The following is a 27,208-nucleotide window of genomic DNA, read 5'->3' on the forward strand; positions in this document are numbered from 1 at the left end:
TTACAGAACATCTACAAGCAGTATGACATGCAAGTGGTGGAAAATGTGTGTAGTGTAAACAATCAATCAGTGAACTCTTTTGTGTGGTGAAACCTGCGTCTTACAGGCGTCCACCATGCAAAATTCTACCTCAGATAATATTTTTTATCCCATGGAGTCATTGCCATGGTGTGTCATAGGGATAGGCCTGGTGATACCCAACACATTACTAGGTACAAACCCAGATTTATGCATAGACACTATACAGATGGTACCTGTGGTGCTAAATAAATTCAGTGTATTCTGTTTGCTTGCCTAGGAAAACTGAGAATTGACAGCATTACAGCACATGTTGGGGGTTGAAATGTGTAAATGTCAAATGAAAAGTGAAATGTGTATAATTATAAATCATAATTTGTATTAAAATATAATTAATTGTATGTTGAGTTTGTTTTAATTTGGTACTTTCCAAAACCTTCAGTCTGGCATGAATAGGGAAATTTATTTTTCATTGAGGGATGAGTTTATTAATAGATAAATAATATAATGAAATACTACTGTACCGTCCAAATTGTTCAATGTTAGTTTATTAAGCTCATTACTCCATAGCTGTCATACTAAGAGTGGAGCTGGTATCAGCTTATTTATTGATCTGATGATAAGATCCAGCAAAGGTTCTGAAACATCATCTCTATATTAAATTCAGCATAATTAGTATACAAGCACTTAATAAAATAACTTTGAACTATTCAAATATAAGGATGTTTTGCTACGTTATTTAATCTGTAGATTTGCAGATGATACAAAGGTTGGCAGGGTTGTTAATGACAGTAATGGCAGTGTGCTACTGCAACAGGATCTAGATAATTTGGGCAGATGGGCTAAGAAGTGGCAACTGAGTTTAACCTTGACAAATGCAAAGTACTGCATATGGGTAGAAGTAACCCCAGAGAAATGTACCAACTGTGTGGTACTACACTTAAGGTGGTAGAAAATGAAAAAGACCTGGGAGTGATTGTGCAGTCAGATATGAAGTTTTCTGAGCAATGCAGACAGGCTGCCAGGGAAGGTCATGGGGTTTTGTCAATGATATATAGGAATTTTGCTAGCAGGGAAAAGGAGGTGATTATCCCTCTGTATAAGGCAATGGTCAGGCCACGCCTTGAGTACTGCGTACAGGTCTGGAGGCCTCATTTTAGGAAGGATGTAGATTTGCTTGAGCATGTACAGAGAAGGGCAACAAGATTGATGAGGGGAATGAAGAGATCCTCTTAACAAGAGAGGCTTAATTTCTCCATGGATCACCATGCGAGGTGATCTAATTGAGGTGTATAAGGCCTTGAATGGGTTGAGCACACTGAATTCTAATGGGATCCTTCCACTTGTTCAGATTATGAACCTAAGGGAGAATAAATTCAAATTAAGAAAAGACAGACGTAGAATAGATGTGCGGAAATTTGCCTTTAGCCAGCGGGTGGTTAATTGCTGGAACAAACTTCCATATGTTGTTGTGGAAGCTTATAGGTTAAATAAATTCAAGGAAGAACTGGACAGGCATTTGGAGGGAATAGTGTGATTTTTTTTTTTTTTTTTTTTTTTGTTGGCTGATTCTGCATAAGCTCATACACTTGCTTTCTTGCATCACATGCCACTACTACTAATAATAAACTTATATCAGTCATTCCAAAATTATATGAGTTTATTTGTGTTCTTCATTTAATACACAGATTCTCCTTTAATGATAAAAAATAACTGCAAACTTTGTTTTTTCTTTCCTTTTGATCCCCAACAAGTGATTAAAAGGGGAAAGGTTTTACAACTGATTTCTTTATAGAAAAATTTTCTGTTAACAAAGACATGTTCTTGTTTAACAAAAAATTCCAATGGTATTTCTTTTTGTGGATTAGCATTAGTAGAGGCATATGATGCAAGAAAGCAAGCTTATGCAGCATCAGCCAAAAAAAAAAACAAAAAAAACCCGCTCCCATTTCACCCCTCTGTCCGTTCCAAATACCTGTCCAGCTCAGCCTTAAATTTATTTAGGCTATCAACTTCCACAACAAAGGATGGAAGTCTGTTCCACCAACCAACTACCCGCTGGCTAAAGGCAAACTTCCGCACATCTATCCTACAATTGTCTTTTCTCAATTTGAATTTATGCCCTCTCAGGTGATTATTCTGAGCAAGAGGAAGAATCCCATCAGCATTGAGCATGCTCAAACCATTTTATACACCTCAATCAGATCACCTCACAGGTGCCTTGTCTCCAGACACTATAATTTGCAAAACTTAAACCTTTCTTTATAAGATCAACCCTTTGTTCCATTCACTAATCTTGTTGCCCTTCTCTGTACTCGTTCCAACAGCTCTACATCCTTCTTAAAATGAGGCCTCCAGACCTGTATACAGTACTCAAGGTGTGGCCTGACCATTGCCTTATACAAGGGGATAATCACCTCCTTATCCCTGCTAGATAAGGAGGTGATTTTTTATATTTTATATTTTCAAAAACTTTATATATATTCTAAATATAAAGTATTTATAAAAATACAATACATGTAATTAGTTATGAATTGCCTGAATAATTTATATTCCGATTATATTAAAGAAATATAAGTTCCTTTGATTTCTATCCATAATCATATTTTAATTCTTAATGTAAATGTAGAATGTTGAAACAGCATTTTCAGCATGAATTGTTAAACTTCACATTATTAATTGGTTGAATTTTCCCACTACTAGTCTAAAAATGTTTATTAAGTTAGTTCTTCCACTCAGTCAAGGATATAGTTGTAATGAAAACTGCTTGCACCAGCTAAAAAAACTTTTTGTCATGCTGATATGTGATTGTGGAGGAACTGAGGGTGATATCTGAAGTTTTATCTACTTAGGCAGTTGACTACATTGTAAAATAATTGTATTTTATATTAAGTGAATGTATTTCTATATTCTTGTGTAAATATCCACTCAGCATTTCTTTAGTTTGCAAAGCTGGCCACTATGAGAGTGAATAGATATATTGTCAATACCAGTTTGGGGTGTCGGTATTTAATGATGCAGGCCAAAGCTTCTCATTTTTTGTGGCTCAATCACTGTGACTCAAGCAACTAAGCAAACCCATGGCCATAATTATGAGAGCATCCTTGGACTCAGGGGAGGTTTCCACGGACTGGAGACGTGCAAATGTATCCCCAATTCACAAAGGGGGATCGAAGGGTGACATGAGTAATTACAGACCAGTTAGTTTAACTTCTGTTCCGGGTAAAATAATGGAGTCACTGGTTAAAGATGCATTGCAGGATCATCTAGACAAGACTGCAGCAATAATTCAGACACAGCATGGGTTTGTTAAGGGAAAGTCTTGTCTGACAAATTTGATAGGATATTATGATGTGGTTACAAAGGAACTGGATGCAAAAAATAATTTTGATATCATCTATTTGGATTTCAGGAAAGCTTTTGACACTGTTGCGCATGAAAAACTATTGTACAAATTGGAGCAGAATGGTATTAAGGGTAAGTTGCTACAATGGATAAAAGGATGGTTAAGTGGGAGAAGACAGAGGGTGGTAATCAATGGGTGCTGCTCTTCATGGACTAATGTTATTAGTGGAGTCCCACAGGGTTTGGTGTTGTGTCCACTGTTGTTTTGTATATTTATCAATGATATTGATGAAGGTATATCAGGCTTAATGTCGAAGTTTTCAGATGATACAAAGGTTGGCAGGGTTGTTAATGACAATGATGCAACAGGATCTAGATAATTTGGGCAGATGGGCTGAGAAGTGGCAACTGAAGTTTAACCTTGACAAATGCAAAGTACTGCATATGGGTAGAAGTGACCTCAGAGAAACGTACCAACTGTGTGGTACTACACTTAAGGTGGTAGAAAATGAAAAAGACCTGGGAGTAATTGTGCAGGCAGATATGAAGCTTTCTGAGCAATGCAGACAGGCTGCCAGGGAAGGTCATGGGGTTTTGTTAGATAATTTGGGCAGATGGGCTGAGAAGTGGCAACTGAAGTTTAACCTTGACAAATGCAAAGTACTGCATATGGGTAGAAGTGACCTCAGAGAAACGTACCAACTGTGTGGTACTACACTTAAGGTGGTAGAAAATGAAAAAGACCTGGGAGTAATTGTGCAGGCAGATATGAAGCTTTCTGAGCAATGCAGACAGGCTGCCAGGGAAGGTCATGGGGTTTTGTCAATGATATATAGGAATTTTGCTAGCAGGGAAAAGGAGGTGATTATCCCTCTGTATAAGGCAATGGTCAGGCCACGCCTTGAGTACTGCGTACAGGTCTGGAGGCCTCATTTTAGGAAGGATGTAGATTTACTTGAGCGTGTACAGAGAAGGGCAACAAGATTGGTGAGGGGAATGAAGGGATCCTCTTACCAAGAGAGGCTTAAGTTCTGCAAATTGCAGTGGCTGGAGATTAGGCACCTGCGCGGTGATCTGATTGAGGTATATAAGGCCTTGAATGTGTTGAGCATGGTGAATTCTGATGGGATCCTTCCACTTGTTCAGATTACGAACCTAAGGGAGCATAAATTCAAATTAAGAAAAGACAGATATAGAATAGGTGTGTGGAAATTTGTCTTTAGCCAGTGGGTGGTTAATTGCTGGAACAAACTTCCATCTGTCGTTGTGGAAGTTGTTAGGTTGAATAAATTTAAGGAAGAACTGGACAGGCATTTGGAGGGAATGGTGTGATTTTTTTTTTTTTTTTTTGTCTGATTCTGCATAAGCTCATACACATGCTTTCTTGCATCACATGCCACTACTACTACTGCTGTATATGTAGTACATGTTTATTGAGTGCTGAGAAATGTATTGACTGTTATTGAGCTAATAAAAATTTTAATTAGCCAAGGAACTGTTTTTAGGAATTGCACTATTTGGCTTCCTTTTCTTAAATATTATTTCATTTACTATATTGAAGAAGTGCATTGATTATTACCTGAATATAATTTTATTTATTTTTTTATTTTATTTTTTATTTTTTGCAGTATCTTTCATCATTAGGTATTCAGTCACTTACTCAGATAAAATCACAGTCATCAGCAGAACCAGCACAGTAAGTACAATTCTGTACTGAATAGTCAGAAGTAAAACCAAAATATTCCAGCTGTTTTAAAACTATTTGAAGATCTTCAGATTTTGAAAATACTTACTGTAGTTTTTGGCATCTAGTTACAAAATCCCCAATGTCAAATTACTCAAATAGTACCAGGTGCAAGCCAAAGGTTTCAGGACTGGGGCAATAAAATTAAATTTCTACAATGTCATCAACTTTTTCCCCTGGCAGACACACATTGGTCCTATTCTACCTATCCTTTTTGCACACTATATTTTCTGTTTCCCTGACAGTTGAGTCACCGAGACTTGCATTATTTACATATTGGTGTTGTCCCCTTCAAAATAGTCCCACCCATCCAGAGTTTGTACATCAATCCCAGCTCTTCTTTCACTGTTTTGAAGCATTTTGGAATTTGTGTTTCAAGATGCTGTCCAACACTTTTGTAATTCAGCCTAAATTAGTATTAGTACTGGTAATGGCGATGTGGTGCCAGGAAACCTAAGGCTTATACTGCACCAGCCAAAAACAAAAAAAACAAAAAAAGAATACAATTATAATAATAAAATTAATAAATAATAAAAGAAAAAGGAAATAGACAACCTCTGAATTTCCCCTCCTCCTGTAAGTAACAATCCAGCTGACCTTTGAATTGCCCCAAACTATCAGCTTCTGATATTTTATTCCAATAATTTATGGCCCCTAGTTCTAGAATCATTTATAACTGTGAAAATTTCATCCTCGTTCATTCTACTTTTGCCTCTCAGAGCCTTAAACACCTCAATCAAGTCTCCTCTAAGGTGTCTAGTTTCCAAGCTGTGCAACCCACATATTCAAAGTCTTCCTCATATGGACACCCTTTTCCTAATCTCACCAAGCCAGTTACCAGTCTTTGGACTCTTTCAAGAAGCTCAATGTCTTTTTTTATGTGTGGTCTCCGGTCTCCACACTTGAACACAGTATTCAAAGTGTGGTCTAACAATACCATATTTTATAATGGGATTATGATGTCCTTATCTCTACTATAACCTGTTCAATAAATCATTGATAAGATACCATAGCCCTTCCTTGCAACCTGTCTACAATAATCGGAGAACTTCATGTCTGACCGTATCGTAACTCCCAAGTTCCTTTCTTCCACTACTGACTTTAGTTCGGCTACATCTTCTGCAAATTTACTCATCACACCCTCTATCCCTTCATCAATGTCATTTAAGAAAAGCAAAAATAACAGTAGTCCCAATGCTGATCCTTGAGATACCCCACTTCTTACATTAAACCAATCTGAGGAATAACTATCACATCCATCTGCCTTCTTATCTGGAACCATCCTGCTGTCCATCTAAGGATTTTCTCTGTGATTCCAACTTGTTCCAGCTTATAAAGTACCCTTCATATGGGACCGAGTCATATGAATTGCTGAAATCTAAATAAACAATGCCGAAATTATTCCCTAAATCCAGCTCATGAGTGACCCTGACAAAATAGCTAACCATATTTGTTAAACATGACTTTCCCTTTCCAAAACCATGCTGTGCATCCTTCAGGATGCCATTTCTGTCAAAATGATCCTGAATTCCACCCTTGATCATTGTCCCCACGATTTTCCCTACTATTGAAGGGTTGGTAATTTCCCACTACACTCTTAGAGCCTGCTTTATGTATTGGTGATACATCAACACTTTTCCAATGCAATGGAACCTATCCTCATAATTAGTCTTAATGGTTCAATGCACTCACTTGCCACCTGCCTTGAAATTATACGTTATATGCCATCAACTCCAGAAGCCTTACTTGCCTGTAGGCTCGAACGTTTTTCATTAAATAATCATGAGTAATTTCAGTATCATTAATTACATATATTTAAACTTTACTCCCAAATTTCTCATTGACATAAAGGGTTTTTCTTCTGTAAATATTGATGCAAAGTAACTGTTGAGTTTATCTGCAGTATCATCTGTGGTATCCAGTACTATCTCACATCTATTATATAAGAGTCCAATCTGATTGCCCTTCTCATCTTTGCATTTATATATGTGAAGAATTCCTTATCCCCACTCTTTGCTCTCTTTGCCAGTGATTTCTCATAATCTGCTTTTGATAGCCTAATCTTTTCTGTGGCGCACTATTACAGATCAACAATTTTTAGCTGTTATAGTAGTAGTAGTAGTAGTAGTAGTTGAAGAGGTGTATGATACAAGAAAGCAAGCTTATCTAGCATCAATAAAAAAATAATAATTTCACACATCCATTCCCTCTAAAAGTTTGTCCAGTTCCTCGAATTTATTTAAGCTATCAACTCCACAACAACAGATGGAAGATTGTTCCAACAGTCATCCAAACGGTGGCTCATTTCAACCTCATTCAAGGTCTTATACACCTCAATCAGATCACCTTGCAGGTGCCTAGTCTCCAGATGCTTCAATTTGCAGAGCTTATGCCTTTCTTGGTTAGAATATCGCTTCGTTTTACCACACAGTTGGTATGTTTCTCTGGGATTACTTCTACCCATATGCAGTACTTTGCATTTGTCAATGTTAAATTTCAGTTGCCACTTCTCAGCCCATCTGCTCAACTTTTCTAGATCCTGTTGCAGTAGCACACTGCCGTTACTGTCATTAACAACCCTGAACCTTTGTATCATCTGCATACTTCGACATTAAGCCTGATTTACCTTCATCAATATCATTGATAAATATACAAAACAACAGTGGATCCAACATCGAACCCTGGGATACTCCATTAATCACATTAGTCCACGAAGAGCAGCATCCATTGATTACCATTCTCTGTCTTCTCCCACACAACCACCCTTTTATCCATTGTAGCAACTTGCCCTTAATACCATACCATACTGCACCTATTCTCTTTGGACAGGTAAAACTACACAAACCCGGACACCAATTCGGCTTATAGTATCATACAAAAACTCTTCTTTTTCGGCCTTGGCAACACACTTATATTGGATTATAAAACCTTTTCAGCAGGTATTAAAATATAGTGTAAAGAATTATGATACCTTATATACTAATTTGAAAGTCTGTAAAATTGGGGGAGAAGTTAAATTATTTTCCCTTGATGTAATTTCTTTATACACTAATGTTAATGTAGCATATGCACTGGATGTAATCTGGGATTTATTAAACAATAACACTGTTAGCATTAACAGTACTAAGTTGCATAAAAAAAGAGATATTTGAGCTTATTGAGTTATTGGTTGAGGTTAATTATATTTTATTTGAAAATAAGATTTATAGACAGATTTTTGGTTTACCCATGGGTTTAAACTTGAACGGCCTAATATCAGAATTATATTTAGATAGATTAGAAAAAAATCACATTTTATGAAAGATATCTCGACGATATTCTCATTATCGGAGAAAATATTAATTTCAGTATCTATCATACGACCACGAATATGGGGATATTCCTACACTATAGCAGTTATCATCCATACTCATATGGCGCATTATAGCCTTAGATGCTAATGCGCCATAAAACTCCAAAAACAAACAAACAAATCATCCTCATATAAAAGGTCAATCACGTTAAACCAGTTCTTAAGTGCGTTCAGATACTCTGCCACACAACTTGCTCTACAGATAAAATTAAGAACTGATGAATAGGTTTCTAAATAGAGGATAACCTATTACCTCTATCAGTAGTACTAAATTAGAAGTGAAAGACAAAATAATCAACAACAAAATATTTTATTACAATACCGTATGTTGAACACTGGTATAGACAAATTAACAACCTTTTTAGAGGTACAGAAATAAAAATAGTAGCAAAACTGGGCCATAAATTATATGCAACACCAAAAAATCACTTGGTACTATTATCCTCCGAACAATCACATGACCTCGTCTACCACATTTCATGTAAGGATTGTGATTCTACTTACATTGGATCTACCAGATGTATTTTAAACTCGAGGGTTAAGCAACGTGAAGGATCAGTCCGTGCATCATGTGCAAATGCTTTGGGACTTGCATTCCATACAATAAATGAAAAACCACATATTCCTGTTAAATGAAGCCAAAATTTTAAATATTCAACATAATTATACTAAGTTATTGATTGCCGAAACTTTAGAAATGAAGTTACAAAGAAACTCGATTAACATCCGTCATCCATTTCTTATTTCTGATTCGTGGTCATTCGAACCAAAGACTAATCTCCTATTTATAAGATTCCGGACAGACACAAATTTCATTAGTTTCATTCTTACCCTGTGAACATGACACTTGTTGAAAAGTTTTGGTCCACTTAAGAGAGGAAATTTAGGGGATTTTAATTCATTGTTTTTATAGTATTTTTATTGTATTTTAATAGTATTTCACTCGTATTTTAAATTCGTGATCATGACAAAATGTGTTCCCTCACTAAAGATTGCATGGGGGTTTGATATTTCTGGGGTCGGGTTGGGGCTCACCGCTGCGATACTGGGGTGTTACACTACCCGCTAGTCGATAGTGAGGAACACATTATGAGTTTTAAATTATTTTAACGTATTATTTTATAATTTATTCGAATAAGCAGAGTTGGTTAAGAATAAATCATACTGACTGAATAAAAGGTAACTCCTTGTTTATTCCTCAAATATTAATAGAATGTAGGAAGAATTGAGAATTTGTAAGCTCTCATTTATTTAGTAATGCTATACTATGTGTGATTTGTACCTCGTGCAGAAACTTTTGGCTTGCACCTTGTGTGCATGCATGCATGCATGCGTGTGCTCCTCATGTATATACATATACGAGGAGTGATTATTTAATTAAAGGACTGGCATAAGATTTTTTGTTTCCATAACTGCTGCTAGAGGCACTCTCCCTGGTCGCTACTGAACAGACTTTGTGTGCACATGCCAGTACTTGTCGAGCTAGTGTTTTGGAAAGAGGGTTTTTTGATGTGAAGACATCTATAGTGGTACCTAACAATGGAATATAACTGAAGTGTAACGGAAATGCAAATGTTGTGGTCAAATATTTGAATTGTTGCAATCATACTTTCTGCAGGAAGTATGTGATGAAGGAAGAATGTTTGTGACCTCACAATCATACTTCCTTAATGATTGTGCCGATGTAGTCTCAATGTCACAATTGTACTTCCTTTAGTAATAATTGCAGGAAGTATGATTGTGACATCATACTATTCTATAAATGGATTTTACTAATCTCTTCCAAGCCAAGGATGTTTTCACATAAAACATATTTCATGCGTACAGGGTACACGTCCCTTTAATTTTTTTTAGCAGCGTGTCATTGATGATCATTTTAAAGCAAGCATCATGTTAGACATACATATTGAAGGTGATATGTGATTTGTTATTGTGTCAGATGGGGCTTAAATGCATCAATTGGAAGCAGTTAAAGAGATTAATGAAGTGTATGGTAGTGAGTATCTTGGTAGGACAGCCATATTTAAATGGCACAAGCAATTCAGTGAATGCCATGAGTCTGTTGCAGATGACCCAAGAGCTGGTCAGCCTTCTTCTTCAGCAACTCCTGAGGAAATTGCAAAAACCCAGGAAATCTTGGATGAAGACACAAAAATTATACTTAGTGTGTCTTCATCTAATTACATTATCTGTTAGAATGTCCATTTCATATGATAGTGCTCACAATATTGTGAACGATCACCTGAAAATGTCGCGAATCTGTGTACACTGGATTCTGCACAATTTGACTCCAGAACAAAAATAGGGAAGAGTAGACTTGTGCGGAATCCAGTGTACACAGATTCGCGACATTTTCAGGTGATCGTTCACAATATTGTGAGCACTATCATATGAAATGGACATTCTAACAGATAATGTAGTTAGATGAAGACAGGGTCAAAATTTCTTAAATTGAATAGCATTAATAGAAGCATATGATGCAAGAAAGCAAGCTTATGCAGCATCAGCCAAAAAAAAAAAAAAAAAAAAACCACTTCCATTTCACCCCTCTGTTCATTCGAAATACCTGTCCAGCTGAGCCTTAAATTTATTTAGGCTATCAGCTTCAACAACAAGGGATGGAAGTCTGTTCCACCAACCAACTACCCGCTGGTTAAAGGCAAACTTCCGAACATCTATCCTACATCTGTCTTTCCTCAATTTCAATTTATGCCTTCTCAGGTGATTATTCTGAGCAAGAGGAAGAATCCCATCAGCATTGAGCATGCTCAAATCATTCAAGGCTTTATACACCTCTATCAGATCAACTCGCCGGTGCCTAGTCTCCAGACACTGTAATTTGCAAAACTTCAGCCTTTCTTCATAAGAGCAACCCTTTGTTCCATTCGCTAATCTTGTTGTCCTTCTCTGTACTCGTTCCAGCATCTCTACATCCTTCTTGAAATGAGGCCTCCAGACCTGTATACAGTACTCAAGGTGTGGCCTGACCATTGCCTTATACAAGGGAATAATCACCTCCTTATCCCTGCTAGAAAAATTCCTGTCTATCATTGACAAGACACCATGAGCTACTCTTGCAGCCCGTCTGCACTGCTCAGAGAACTTCATATCTGCCTACACAATTACCCCCAGATCCTTTTCATTCTCTACCGCTGTCAGTGTAGTAATACAGAGTTGATACGTTGCTCTGGGGTTGCTGTTTCACATATGTAGTACTTTACATTTGTCAATGTTAAACTTCATTTGCCACCTCTCAGCCTGTTGCAGGTAGCATAGCGTCAGTAGTGTTCTTAACAACCCTGCCAACCTTTGTATCATCTGCAAACTTGGACATTAAGCTTGATATACCATCATCAGTTAAAACTTCAAACAGTATCAAAAGCCTTTCTAAGATCCAAATATATAATATCAAAGTTATTCCCTGCATCCAGTTCTTTTGTGACTGCATCATAGTATCCAATCAAATTGGTCAGGCAAGACTTTCCCTAGTGACGTGATCAAACTTGAATTTTTCACTATGATCCAGAGACAAAACAACAGTTGAGTGAGTGAAAGCATTCTGATTCACCAAGACCTAAGAAAGTTCATGATTCTTATTCAGCTGACAAACAGATGGTTCTTTTGTTTTTAACATAAAAGGCATTCTTTTTACTCATTCTGTGCCTTTTCGAACAACTGTGAATAAGGATGCATATTCTCAAGTTTTCAGAGTATGCATCCTTATTCACAGTTGTTCACATATATACATATACACCTTCACAAAGGTTGTATATGTTGCATATATGCAACCTTCAAAAGGTTGTGTATATCGCACTGGGCATAATTTTATGCTATAGAAAGGTTGTACTAATTCTTCCCAATGGATAACATTATAAGTGTGTATTAAAATTACACATTAGTTAATTAAAATTAGCTTTTAATCTATTCAAAAAATTTAGCAAACATTTAGATTTAATTTAAATTAATATTATCTACCAGATAATATTAATATTTATTAATGATAGTGATGAAAAAAGCTGTTTAAGCATTTAAATGTCTTTTCATGCATAACAGGTAGTATGCATGCATCATTTTATTATATCTCATATTGTGAATACCTTCACAACGAGTTGCCTAGGTATTGCACTACTTCGAATAAGTAACGCTTCTCTGGTAGATAAGACTACTGTTACTTATTCTCAGATGGGCACCACCGCCACCCAGACGGCACTGTTTCGAAACTGGTTGGCTTCATCATCAGTGGGTGGGTGGGTGGGCAGGTACCCCGTTGTGTGACAACCCAATTATGAAGTTTAACTCCACAATATGAGAGATGCCCAGTTATGAAGTATAGCTCCACAATATGAATGTGCATGGTTTATGCACACCATTAAGCATTTTTCATATTGTGGAGTTATACTTCATAACTGGGTTGTCACTTTTGCAACAGGGTACCTGCCCACCCACTGATGATGAAGACAACCATTTTCAAAACAGTGCCGTCTGGGTGGTGGTACTCATCTGAGAATAAATAACAGTAGTCTTTTCTACCAGAGAAGAGTCACTTATTCTAAGTAGTGCAATACCTAGGAAACTTGTTTTGAAGGTATTCACTATATGAGATGTAATAAAACGATGCATGCATACTACCTGGTTAGCAGAAATGATGGAGCATTACCCATGCTTAAACAGCCTTTTTCATACTCTTTAACATTTGACAATGATAGTGATAATGGTATTTTAATTTTGTGTGTAAGTTTGCTGATGATATGAAAGTGGACAAGATGGTTAAGACATTAATCAGGGTAGCAGTAGTCCCAGCATAACATATTTGGGTAACTCAGGATACTTGATAACAGAAAAGACTAGGTAAAATTGTACCTTTCTACATGAATTTCTTAGAGCAAGTTCAAACAGGCTGCTTGGATATTTCATAGGATTCTTTCAGTCATATACAGCAACTTTGCTAGCAGGTACCGAGAAGTGATTATTCAATTGTATAAAACAATGGTCAGGTGATATCTTGATTACTTGCTGCATGCAGAGTGGTTTTTCATTTTAAGGAGTACATAGATCTATTGTAAAAGAGCAACAAGATTAGTTGAGGCATAAAGGATATTCATAAGAATGTGATTCTGTAAATTGCAGCATTTGGAACCTAAGCATCTGTGTAATGACCAAATCCAAGTGGAAACCAAATTGCTTAAGGCTTTAAATATTGAATAAAGTAAATTCTGATGACATCCTTATGCTTTGTCAGATGATACATATAAGGAGATATAAATTTACTTTATATCTTATAATCGAAAAAAGGATGTTTTAAGAATAGATATGGAGAAATTTGCCTTCAGAGAACAATCGATTGTTGGAATAAAAGTCCATCCCATCTTGTAGAAGTGTGTAGTTAGAATAAATTTAAAGATGGATTAGATAAATTATTTTATTCTATTTTATTTATTTTTGTTACGACTAATGTTATATAAGCTTCCTTCCTTGCATCATTTTGCTGATGTTGTTATTCCTGACGAAGCAATATTTGTAATGTGCTTGTGGCAAGAGAAATTGCAAGTCAGGGTAATCCCCAAAAGAGATATACCATTTTGCCTAGAAATAAGATTGTCACCAAAGATAAGCATGGGAGCAGAAGAATCCTTTTTGCGAGATATAAGACAAGACTGAGTTTTAGAAGGATTCAATTAACCTTGTACATTCGAACAAGATTCATATAAAGAGAACATTGTATAACAAATGAACTGGTGCACTATGATCTCCATTGTCGATGCAGCAATAAACACCAAAACAACAACAACAGAAGGATTCAAATCAACTAAGTTGTCTTTACTCCAATAGAGAATTACCTGGAGATCGGCATTTACGGAATTGGTAGCGGATATTTGAGAAGTTGAAGCTGATTGAGCAGGGCAGGGTTTCTCAAACTGGAAAGTGGAATGCAATGTGCTATCATCGGCAAAACTATGGATAGGATTTCCAGTCAGTGGAAGAAGGTCATTAATATACAAGAGGAAAAGAGTGGGGGAAAGAATTGAACCTTGGGGGACACCAGCATTAGTGGAGAAATTAGAAGACAGAGAGCCATCTACCATCACCCTCAGTGAGCAATCAGAGAGAAAATTGGATAACCAATTACAAAAAACAGTTGGCAAACCATAAGATGGAAGCTTGTTTAGAAGACCTTTATGCCAAATACAATCAAAAGCCTTTGAGATGTCAAGAGCAACTAATTGTGTTTCACCAAACTTTTCCATTGAATTAGTCCATAAATGGGTAACATAAGCCAGAATATCACCAGTGGATCGACACTGGCAGAATCAATACTGGTGATCATTGATCAGATGTAAGGTTTCTAAGTATCTTAAGAGTTGGCAGTTAAATGATTTCTCCATTACTTTAGAAAGAGTAGGAGTAATTGCAATGGGACGATAATTGGATGAGAAGGTTTTGTCACCCTTTTTAGGAACTGGCTGGATATGAGCAAATTTCCAAGCAGAAGGAAAAACACCTTTGGAATAAGAAAGTGGAAAAAGGCTACAAAGAACAGGAGTAAGTTCAAGAGCACTGGTTTTTGAGAACAAGTGGAGAAATACCATCATCATTTTAAGTTTCATCAAAATCCTTCTGACATCCTTTTGACGGAAGACCACAGGAGGCATTGAATGGAGTATGTTGGGAATTGGTGGGAGGTGTTTTACCAAGATCATTAATACAGAAACTCCCCGACTTAAGTAATAGTCGTGTTACGGAAATTCGACTTTACGTAAGTTTTTTTCAGCCGGTGCAAACTTAAAAAAGTCGTGGAAACGTATTTTTCATCCTGTAGGAATAAATGGAGGTATCATGAAAATATCGTAATGTGAACCCAATAACACATTGTGTTTTATATATATATATATATATATATATATATATATATATATGTTTCGTTGCACGTCCTTGGAAGCTGAAAATTATGCTATATTATTAAGCTATTTATCTCTCTAAAAGATCATATTTATTATGGAAATTGCACTACATCGTTATTATCTGTTCCCATCATAAGAATCAATTTTGAATGCCTTTGTGATATTTTTCTAAAGCACATTTCTGGAGGTCACAACAAAAAAAACAATAAAAACAATTTGCACTTTCCGGTTTATTGAGGTTTTCTGTTAGTGCATCTAATTATAAATGGGTAGTAAACTCGATCTTATTGCATTTGCGATAATACCAATAACTGCAATTGTGTGGGTTTTTACATTATTATGCTGAAATATATTCCCCCCTTCACTGAAATCTTCAATCATATAAAAAACAAATTTTCAGAAACTTCTCTTCTTTCCTATTTCCATATTACATTGATGAAGGGAGAGCAACCAACAAAAAGTGCAAGTGGTGGTAGTGCCAGGAAATGAAACAAAATCGATTTAGAAATGAAGATGAAAATTATTAAGAAGTGCGAAGCAGAACAAAGTTTGTCATCTATTGCAAGAGAATTAGGTCTCACTGCTTCAGTAGTGAATACTATTTTAAAGGACAGTGCACATATAAAAGAATGTATCAAAGGATCAATGCACTTAAGATCAACAGTGATCACAAAAGCCTCGGGGCTTCCTTGCGCCATATAGCTAATGATAATAACAGCATTCAGGTGCTGTATCGAAGTTGGAGCAGCTGTTAATAATATGGTTGGAAAATCAGATTCAGAAGCTAGTTCCCCTTAGTCTAATGATCATTCTAAAAAAAAGAACAAGTATTTATAAAGATATTAAGGATAAGTACAGCGAACCCCAACCCAAGTTCGTGGTAAGCAACGGGTGGTTTAATAGGTTCAAGCATCATGCTGATTTCCACAATGTTAAAGTATGCAGTGAAATCGCCAGTACCGATTCTGCAGCTGCAGAGAAATTTTGCGATGTGTTGGAAAAAATTATTGATGAAGGCTGTTATTCAATGCAGAAAATTTTTAACGTTGATGAGACTGATCTGTATTGGAAAAAATACCGGATTGAACATACATTGCCAAAGAGGAAAATACAATTCCAGGTTTCAATGCGTCAAAAGGTAAGGCCACACTCTTGCTTGGGGTGAATGCAGCGAGAGATTAATACCACTTCTTGTGTACCATACTGGAAATTGTGCATTAATAAAGCCACCCTACCTTTCTGATTGAACCAGAGAGCATGGATAACAATATCTTTCTTTGAGGATTGGTTTAAATACTGCTTCATTCCCGAGGTTGAAAAATATTGTAAAGACAACGACATTCCTTTCAAGATTTTGCTTCTGTTGAGATAATGCCCCTTGATATCCTACACATATAGATGATTTCAATCCGAACTTGAGAGTCACATTTCTACCGCCAAACACGACTTCACTCATCCAACATATGTATCATGGTGTTATTTCGAATTTGAAAGCATACTATTTACTCACATTTGCTCAGACATTGTCTGCAGTAGATGAGAAAAATTTTACATTAAGCGACTTTTGGAAATCTTACAATATTTACCATGCCATCTTAAACATTAATAAGGCCTTGGCGGTAATTACTAAAAGTTGTTTAAATGGCACATGGAAGAAAATATGTCCACAGCACGTAAAAGGCTTCAAAGGATTTGAAAAAGACGAATCATATGAAGAGGTTACAGATAAGATTGTAAAAGTTGCAGAGCTACTTCAGTTGGAGGTTAATGACAAAAACGTGCAGGAGTTAATAAAGAAAGAAGAGAAGGAATTATCTAACAAAGAACTTACTGACTTGCAGGCAGCAATAATGAAAGAAGAAAATGCTGACGAAGATGAACCAAATGAGTAGCCGAGACGCTTCATCACCAGAGAGATGGTAATGGCATTTCGTGAAATTGCATCAGCAATGGCGAGGTTTGAGAAGATGGATTCTAATAGTGAACGATTCTTAAAAGTTAACAGAGGGTTGAATTATATGCTTGCTTGCTACAAAGAAATCTGCGATAAAAACAAATAGCCACCATCCAGTCATCTATTAATACGTTCTTTCGTAAGATCGAGTGGCTGACCCCCTTCTAAATCTCAACAGCCCTTAACCTCCACAGCAGCATACTTATCTGCTGAAGACATCGATTCTGGCAACGATGCTCGACAGGTAAAACTTACTGATGTTATGCCTGTCTCCTCTCTTTTTTTTTGCAATTTTATCATTTTGAAATTTTTTTAAATTGCACAATTTTGTAATTTTTTCTGCACATGAGATAAAAAAATTGAATAAATACAATAAATAATTCTATTTACATATTCGTCGAACATTTCTTTTTTGATTCAGTCAATGCAGCGAGCCCAGTTGCGAGTGCTGCAGAAGCATAGGAGAAATTCCGACTTACTTAGCGTTTTGCGGAACGCAACCCTTACGTAAGTCGGGGAGTTCCTGTACATGAGTTGGAAGAAAAATGGGATGCTAGCAGGTCAGCTTTACCCTTGACTGAAGTGGCAACAGAACCATCTGGTTTTGATAGAAGTAGGAGTACAGATGGGCAAAAGTTGCGGCCAATAGCTTTGCCAAGAGACCTGAATGCTCAGCTACCATTAGGGCAAGAAGTAAGTTTTCTACTCTTTGCCTGTTCAAAATCTAGTTTGGACTGATTAATAACTGCTTTACAGTTGTTGCAAGCTTTGGTCCCCTCGACGTGGGCACCTGTATGTGGTGAGGGGACTTCCCAGTGACACTGCTGGACTTCCAGACTAGCATCACTGGGATCTAATGCTCATACCTTGGTTTCAGGGTTACATCTTTGGAATCCGGTGTGTGCAGCCGTGCGCCGCGACCCGTGGATTTCGGAAAGGGGGATCCTGGTGGTTGAGGGGCCCAGCCTTAATACACCACTTTGGCCCCTGCTTCGACAAGACGGGAGGTCCCGGACCGGCCCGACTGGGATCAATCGGCACGTGGTTTTTTACTGCTAGGGTCAACTGTGTTCCAATAAGTCCCTCCCTTTGGTCCTGGGACGGGATAAAGACTTATTGGTAACGTGGGTATGGTGCTCCTAAGCGAACTCGGCGTCCCATTCGTGTACGCAGTACCTGCTAGTTCACGAGTGGGCGTCCCCTCATAGGGCTTAGGTACTTAGGTACTTAGGCATCAGACACTTTCTCTCTACTCTCATGAGTAATTTAAATCCCTCTTTTTCTGGGGCCCCAACAAGGTCCCTACCTAATCGATCGTCGAATGAAAGTGAGAGCAATTCTGCTAAAAGAGCCAGAACTGAGGAGAAAACACCATCTGTGACACCTCTTTTCCTCATTCTCCATTCCACCGGAGAGCAGTCAATAGGGAAAATGTCACCTTTCTTTTTCCAGAAAGGATTAGAAGGGATGGCAGGTTCACCCAAATCCGTAAAACGGCTGCATTCTGGAGATATTCTAATTGAAGCATCAAACACAAATCAAGCAGAAAAAATTTTGAAAGCCACATCTATAGGGGGAATACCCATCATCGTAACCCCTCACAAAACTTTGAACTCTTCACGAGGTGTCATATCAGAGTTGGATCTTCTTCACGTTTCTGAAGAAGAGATCTGCTCTGAATTAAAAGAACAAGGAGTAACAGCTGTCAAGCGAATATCCATGCGTAAGGATGGGAATCTCGTCCCTACCCGAGTTCTCATCCTAACAATCAACACCCCACGGCCTCCTAGTTCCATCAAGGCAGGATACTTAAACTGCCCAGTGAGGATTTATGTTCCAAACCCACTGAAGTGTTTTAAATGTCAAAAGTACGGCCACTTACAAACAGCTTGTTGTGGTAACCCTGCCTGTGCTCGATGTGGTGTTAAAGATCATGAGAGCAAGGAATGTATAGCTCCTAAGCCTAATTGTATTAACTGCCAAGGAGAGCACCCTGCACCATACTCTCGAGCATGCCAGAGGTGGAAGGACGAAAAAGAGATACAAAAATTAAAAACGGAGCTAAACATCTCCTACCCAGAGGCTAGAAAACGCATACAACCAATAAATAGCGGGAAGCCTTCCTATGCTCAGAAGGTTTCTGCGAAGTGCACTATCGGTACAAACAGAGATGACTGTACCACCAAGAGAGTCATTCACGATGATTGCACGCTATTTATTAAGTTCACAAAAGCCCACCAAAAAAACGCAGTCAGCTGCTACTCCTATATCCGTACCTCCTAGTGCTCCACCACTAACTACCAAATCCAAGTGGAAAAAAAGAGCAACCAATAATAACAGAAACAATGGATGTAGAGGACAAGGAGGTAACGGACGAATCAGTCTTGGAACTCTTCATGGAGGAGGAAATGGACGCTGGACAGTGTCCATACTTCCCCAAAAGAGATAAACCCAAGACTGATAAAAGTAAGCCCTCAGCAACTCGGAAGCCGCCTGATGGACCTAACAAACCAAAATAATAGCTAAATTCCTACAGTGGAATTGTCGTGGATTCCGGCGAAATACTGATGACATCAAGGCCCTCCTGCAAAAGCACGAGCCAGTTTGCTTTTGCTTGCAGGAGACTTATCTAAAGGCAAATGATGATCCCACAATGCTTAACATTACAATTTTTCGTAAGGATAGAATTGCGGATGGTCCTGCTCATGGAGGAGTGGCTATCCTTGTGGGCAACCAGACCCAGTTCAGGCTTTGCTAGTTACAACCAGTATAGAGGCTGTTGCAATTCGCCTTGCCATGGGATTTTTATTAACCGTGTGCTCTATTTATTTGCCACCTGGAACTGACATCTCCCAGGAAGACCTTGATGATCTTGTAACGCAGTTGCCTCCCCCTTTCTTACTTTTCGGGGATTTTAATGGACATAACACCCTGTGGGGTAGTGCTAACATCAATGAAGGGGGGATGAGTCATAGAGCATATGCTAAATGACAATGACCTCTCCCTTCTAAATACTGGAACAAATACCTTCTTCCACATGCCTACCCATACGTTTTCTGCCATTGATCTCTCTATCTGCTCCCCCTCTCTACTCCCTTCACTTACTTGGGAGGCGCCTCCGTAGCCAGGTGGGAAGGAGCAGCAGTGCGTAGCACACGCTTCTTGATTAGACCGGGGTTCGAGCCCGTCACCACCAAATATGGAGGATGCGGAAAGGTCAGGGAATGACCACCGCATATCCCCGGAGCAATATGTCCTTAGTTGCTAATGCTCCTAAAAACCAAATAACAACAACAACTTACTTGGGAAGTGGAGGAGAACCCATACGGAAGTGATCACTTCCCTGTGATAACCTCGTTACACAGTGGGAGACCGTGTGTTCCTTCCAGGTTACTACGGTGGAAGATTGATCAGGCTGACTGGTCTGCCTTCCAACATCAGGCAAATTTTGTCTCAGCACCATCAGTCAAGAGCCTATCAATGTTGCAGTAACGGACATCACAGAAATTATCGTCCAAGCAGCTGCGAATGCTGTTCCAAAAACATCTGCCCGGTTTCCACCATTTCCCAAACCTTGGTGGAATTCACAATGCACAGCAGCAAAAAAGGCTCAAAACAAAGCGTGGGGGGGGTATTCCTCCGATATCCTACCAAGAACAACCTTATAGCCTTTAAACGCGCACGAGCCAAAGCACGCTATATCTGCCGTCAGAGTCAAAAGGAATCGTGGATCCGTTTTACTTCATCAATTACTCAGTCCACTAGTAGTGGATGTACTATTGCAGACTCTACTGCAATAGCCAATGCTCTTGGGGAAACATATTCTAACATCTCTGCAACATCATCTTACTCACCAGAGTTTCTGGAGCCGACCGGGCTAGCCGAGTGGGTAAAGTACCTGCCCGGCAACCCAAAGGTCGCGGGTTCGATTCCCGCCTCGGGCTTGGATCAAAGTACTGCAAAAACCTTGGGAGGTGCAATATGGCCACAGAAGCCGATGCGCCAACAACTACCAAATCAAAAAAATCAATCAACCAGAGTTTCTGGTCTTAAAGCACAACACTGAAAAACAGGCCCTTAAGTTCACATTGAAGGGTTCCCACCCATATAATGGGCCATTTACTATCCATGAGCTGAAAACAGCACTTGCCCGTACAAAAGCTACTGCTGTTGGACCAGACAACATCCATTATGAAATGATCAAACATCTTTCACCAAAATCCATGGACTGTTTGCTCTTCCTGTACAACAGAATCTTCCTTGAAGAGCACTTTCCGGATACCTGACGCAAGGCAACTATTCTTGTTTTTGCTAAGCCAGGAAAGGATCCTAAATGTCCAAAAAACTATCGTCCTATTGCTCTGACCAGCTGTCTGTGCAAAATATTGGAGAGAATGGTCAATGCTCGTCTCTTATGGTATTTAGAATCGAACGACCTTCTCTCCCTCTTTCGGTGCACCTTCCGAAGAAACAGGTCCACACTGGACCACTTAATTAGACTGGAAACATCAATCCGAGATGCTTTCCTAAAAAGAAAACACTTGGTGTCCATCTTCTTTGACATGGAAAAAGCATACGACACAACTTGGAGATTTGGTATTTTAAAAGCCCTTTACAACCTCGGTCTGAGAGGCCACCTTCCCATTTTTATTACAAAATTTTTATCCTGCCGTTATTTCCAAGTTCGTGTAGGATCCTCCCTTTCGCGGCTTTTTGCCAAGAGGAGTGGGTACCACAAGGATCTGTCTTAAGTGTTACGCATTTTGCCATTAAAATAAATTCTATTTCTGAACAACTTCCTCCAACTCTAAACAGTGCACTCTGTGTCGATGACTTCAGCATATTCTCTCAATCATGCAATATGAGGGTTATTGAACCCTCATATTGCATGATTGAGGAAGCTATTGACCGTCTGCAACAAGCTATTGACCGTCTTAACACCTGGGCTATGGCCAATGGTTTCAGGTTCTCACCGGAGAAGACCGTTTGCATCTATTTTTGTCGCAAATGTAACCTCCACCCCGAGCCTGAATTACAACTTGGACAAAACACCATTCCAGTTATATCAGGGGCCAAATTCCTGGGACTCTTTTTTGACAAAAAGTTGACATTTGTTCAACACATTCATCAGCTACGTACAAAGTGCACGAGAGGGCTTAACATCCTCCGCTCTCTCTTCTACCTCTTGGGGTGCAGACCGATGCACTCTACTACGTCTATACCGTGCACTTGTACGCTCAAAATTAGATTATGGGTCTCAGGTGTATGCATCTGCCAGAAATAGCACTGTTCGTTGGCTTGACCCCATCCATCACCAAGCCATTCGTATCGCTACTGGTGCATTCAGAACATCACCTGTCCAAAGTCTGTATGTCTAAGCAAATGAACCATCCTTGTCGCTTCGACGAATGCAGTTGTCTCTACAATATGCCTTCAAGCTGAAGTCCCTGCCAGACCATCCCACGTGGACATCCGTTTTTGAGCCACGATGGGAAAATCTTTATAACACACGACAGACCGCCAATCGCCCATTCAGCATTCGTGTTCAAGAGCTACTCAATGAGCTTAACATCTCAGTAGACAAGGTTGCTCGATCACCAAAGGAGCCTCTTCCACCCTGGCATGCACAAACACCAGCATGTGACTTCTCGCTCAAGATTGCGACGAAGTCTAATACTCCAGTTTCTGTCTACCTTCAGCTCTATTCACAACACTGTGCAGAACATTCTAACTTCTTGCCAGTTTACACAGACGGCTCGACGTCAGAATCGTATGTGGGATCTGTTGTCTTTCCAAATAATACCATATCAGAGCAGATACCCGTTGACTGCAGCATTTACCTGCAGAGCTGCATGCCATAGAGTTAGCTCCAGATCACATAAGAAAACACTGTTACCAACGGTGTATTATATATGCCGATTCAGTGAGTGCACTACCGGCTTTATCAGCGATGTCACACACTAATCATCCAACCCTGTCCCGAATTCAGCAGATAATATACAGCCTCTATGTAAGTGGATTCGATATCCGCTTCTGCTGGATCCCCAGTCACAATGGGATTAGAGGAAATGATTTGGCTGACACTGCAGCCAAATCAGCAGCGATGACGGATAATCTTGACCTGCTAGTCCCCTATACAGACTACAGGCAAATGATCCGTAATAATTTACAATCTCAGTGGCAATATTCGTGGCATCGACTGATTACTACAAACAAACTGTCAAATTAAGCCTGTGATCCATCCTTGGCGGTCCAGCTTACGCAGGGATCGCAAAGAGAAAGTTGTTCTTGCTCGGCTCCGCATAGGACACTGTCATATTACACACTCCTTTTTGCTGAGGGCTGATGACCCTCATATGTGCGAGCAGTGCGACACCATTTTATCCATTCAACATATTTTATGTGACTGTACCAGTTTTAGAAATGCTTGTTTTACCGCTTTTAACCATCTGACTGAGCCGTATACACTCAGTCAGATTTTATCCGACACTGACCATATGTCTGCTATTTTTAGCTTCCTAAAATCAGTAAACTTTTTTACTCATATTTAAAAAAATCTTATTATTTTAAGATTTACTATTGTTACTTGTTTACTGATATTTGTCTTTTACAGTTTATACTTGTTTTTATACCCTGACTTAGTGACCTAATTCATTAGGTCACTGAAAGTTTTACTTATTTTTTTATTATTTTTTTGACAAGGTTTTGGCGCATTATTGCCTAAGTTGCTGATGCACCAATAAAACTCAATCAATCAAGCAAGCTTTGGTATAGGCAGAAAATGAAACAAGCCAATTACGATATGCAACATTCTTCTCTTGAACAGCCTTAGCATATTTATTGGAAAATCAAGGTTTAAATAATGGACGAGATTTTAAAGTGGAGTGTGGAATAAAGGAATCCATTCCTACAAGAATAATTTCACTCACACAGTCTGAGCAAACATTGACATCAGAAGTTTTGAAACAGTAATCCGACCAAGGAAAAGAAGAAAAGAAATCTCTCAGGTCATCCCATTTTGAATTCTTGTAATGCCAAACAACATGAGGTTGGGAATAGCCATGAGATAAAGGCTCCATTGGAGACGAGACAATCACCAAGTTGTGATCTGAGGTGCCTAATGGACCACTCATTTCAACTGTGTACTTAGAAGGGTTGTTCGTGAGAAAAAGATCAAGGGTGTTGGCTGTGTAGTTAGGATTGTCTAGTATTCTGGTAGGTAAATGAACAATCTGTGCGAGATCATTAGTAATTGCGAAAGTCTCAGCATTTCGACCAGCTAGGTCAGTGTGACTAGACAATGGAAGCCAGCTGGAGTTGTGAACATTAAAATCACCAAAGAAAATTACCTCACTGTTAGGAAAGTTGGACTGGAAAAAGTCAAGTTGGAAAGAGAGGAATTTAAAGAGCTACAAGTGATTATTGGAGATGGGAGACTGGTAAGACAACAGATGAACTTCACAGAATGAGGTAGAGAGATTTTCAGCCAGAGAAGATTGAAAAGAGGAGATTCCAAATTAACAGGTCTCTGACAAGGAATATCGGAATGGACATATGCACAAGTACCACTTTGAGGGGAAAAGAATTATACAGCGAATAATTTGGACAACTGAGATGAGCAGAAATTGAATCAACTCAACCGATAACTGAGATTCTTTCAGAAAAAGTACATGGGGTTTTGGCAGATTGCAAGTGTAAATGGACATCATTGAGATTAGATCTAAGACCGTGTATATGTGTGGAATGAACTAGGAAATTTTTGGGAGGTTTAGATCTTTTTGCAGATAATCTTACTCTATTAGTTTGAAAATTCATGGTGTATACAATAGTAAGAAAGAGTGGGTGGGACATGCTGTATGAAGTAATGAAATTTTTGGATATGGCATACACATGGTAAGAATATACCCAGATCCTTGACATAATGTGGCCTCAACAATGCCCTCCGCATGCACACTATTCCCTCCAGTCACTAACTGGCAGAGTAGAAGTAGCAAGTTTATACACTAGCTTATCCGGAAGCCTTCTCTAGAGTTACCAATAGGTTCAGTCCAGTGTACTGTGTACTAACTAATGTCCGGCCTGTGAACACCATTTTAGAGCTGTACCCTCGAAATGTAAGGAAGAGTGGATCTCGCCATGATGTTCATCATAACATCAAAAATCATCAGTCATGCTGCATGATGGAAGAGATGGGAAGGGTTGACCTGAGCTTACTCTGGAGACTAAACGTGGGTTCCACCACTTCAAGCCTCCAATAAGCAAAGTGGTGGTATTGCTCCAGTTGATGAGAGTAATCTACCACGTAGTATTGGCTGGTAACACAGAGGGGTGGCACTCCTCCATGTGGTGTAGGTGCCACACCTTGACCATTGCTTATATTTTTTCACACTTGGATGGTCACCCACAGTGTGCTTGTGCATGGGGGTTATACCTAGGATTATTAACAGTCCCACTATCGTGGGACTGTTAGTAATCCTAGATATAACGAATTTTCTTTCCTGAAGCTGACAATGCTTCAGGAAAGAAAAAACGTTTTGAATATTTTCGTTAGATTCTTTTTAATATTTTTAATTGCATTAAATTGATTTTTAATTGTGTTAAATTGGTTTTTAATTATTTTTTACTCTAATGTAAGTTTTTCGTTTTAATTTCTGGTGAGTATCGTACGGAAGTGTTGTACCTACTATATTGGGTAAACTTCTCTTATTATTTTAGAAATATTAATATCAATGTAGAACGTATTGAGCACTACAGCTCTGATTCGTACTATCTAATTATAGTATCTATATATATTTATTTTACTTTTTGATTCTAGGGTTTTTGAATTGATGATGAAGAGTGACATTCTTAATTGTCAACACTCCATGACAGATCTGATGGGTGCTGCATATGCTCAAAGAGCAGGTTTATGGAGTCATTATGGCAATAGGTAATATTTACTTAAAAGGTTGAGCTCAATTTCCACATGAAATTATAGAATTTAAATGTTCCAGTACTGGTTGATTCACTTAACTCATTGACTTTTCATAAATTTATACTGCATATACTGAATTAATGACTTTGTTAAAAAAAAAAAAAAAAAAACAGCGACACTATTATATTGTAACAAAAGTTACAAAAATGTTAACAGATTTCTCGTTGAAAGTATCTGACATGTAAGCACTTTTTCAGAGACTATATAGCACACGCTTCTTAATTAGACCAGGGTTCGAGCCCGTGACCACCAAATATGGAGGATGCAGAAAGGTCAGGGAATGACCACCGCATATCCCCGGAGCAATATAGCCTCAGTTGCTAATGCTCCTAAAAAAAATCCAAATAAATAATAACAGAAACTATATAGCCAACCATTTAGCCTTAAATAGCTTTCTATTTGCTATTAAATAGAAAACTATCAGCATTGAAGACGTGTTCTGATATATTTTACATGACTCATCAAAAATAATGCAATTAATGAACTGAAAGGTGAGAAACCATTCAGAATTTCATGTTACACCAAACACTTATAAAGTTGGAAGAAACTTGTCTGCTTATACAGAATTTGATACCTACCATCATGTAATATCATGTTGTGATACTGCCTGTGTTCAAAGTTAGACCTTGACCTTTTTTAGGTAAAAAGGGTAGCGAAGTTTTGCATTTGTTTGAAGATGACCTTATATAACTTAGATAGCTCTGTGCAATTCTTTTCCTCAGATGCCTATCAATTTCACAAACGTTGAACAATTTCACAGTCCTCCATACCTGCTAATCCTTGCAACTTAGTTGGAAGTTTTCTTATAATCAGAATATTTTCTGGTTTTCCAAAAAATACACTGATTATAAGTTTCATTTAGTTTTCTTCTGATTTTTGGTCAAGTGCATGTAATTTTTTCAAATATGCAGATATTATTTTT

General features: G+C 38.3%; 1 protein-coding gene across 3 annotated transcripts in view; it reads left to right on the forward strand.

Annotated features, from left to right (window-relative positions):
- Positions 1-27,208, forward strand: part of ida (anaphase promoting complex subunit 5 ida) — a 435,748-nt gene that overhangs the window by 197,647 nt on the left and 210,893 nt on the right. For all 3 annotated transcript variants that reach the window (XM_090371999.1, XM_090372001.1, XM_090372000.1), the window contains exons 11-12: positions 4,992-5,059; positions 26,128-26,241. In XM_090371999.1, coding sequence (XP_090228125.1) covers positions 4,992-5,059; positions 26,128-26,241 — 182 coding nt within the window. The remainder of the gene's footprint in view (positions 1-4,991; positions 5,060-26,127; positions 26,242-27,208) is intronic.

The sequence above is a fragment of the Mastigoproctus giganteus genome, chromosome 4, assembly GCF_048544385.1.
Source record: "Mastigoproctus giganteus isolate SK-2022 chromosome 4, ASM4854438v1, whole genome shotgun sequence".
NCBI lineage: Eukaryota > Metazoa > Arthropoda > Arachnida > Uropygi > Thelyphonidae > Mastigoproctus > Mastigoproctus giganteus.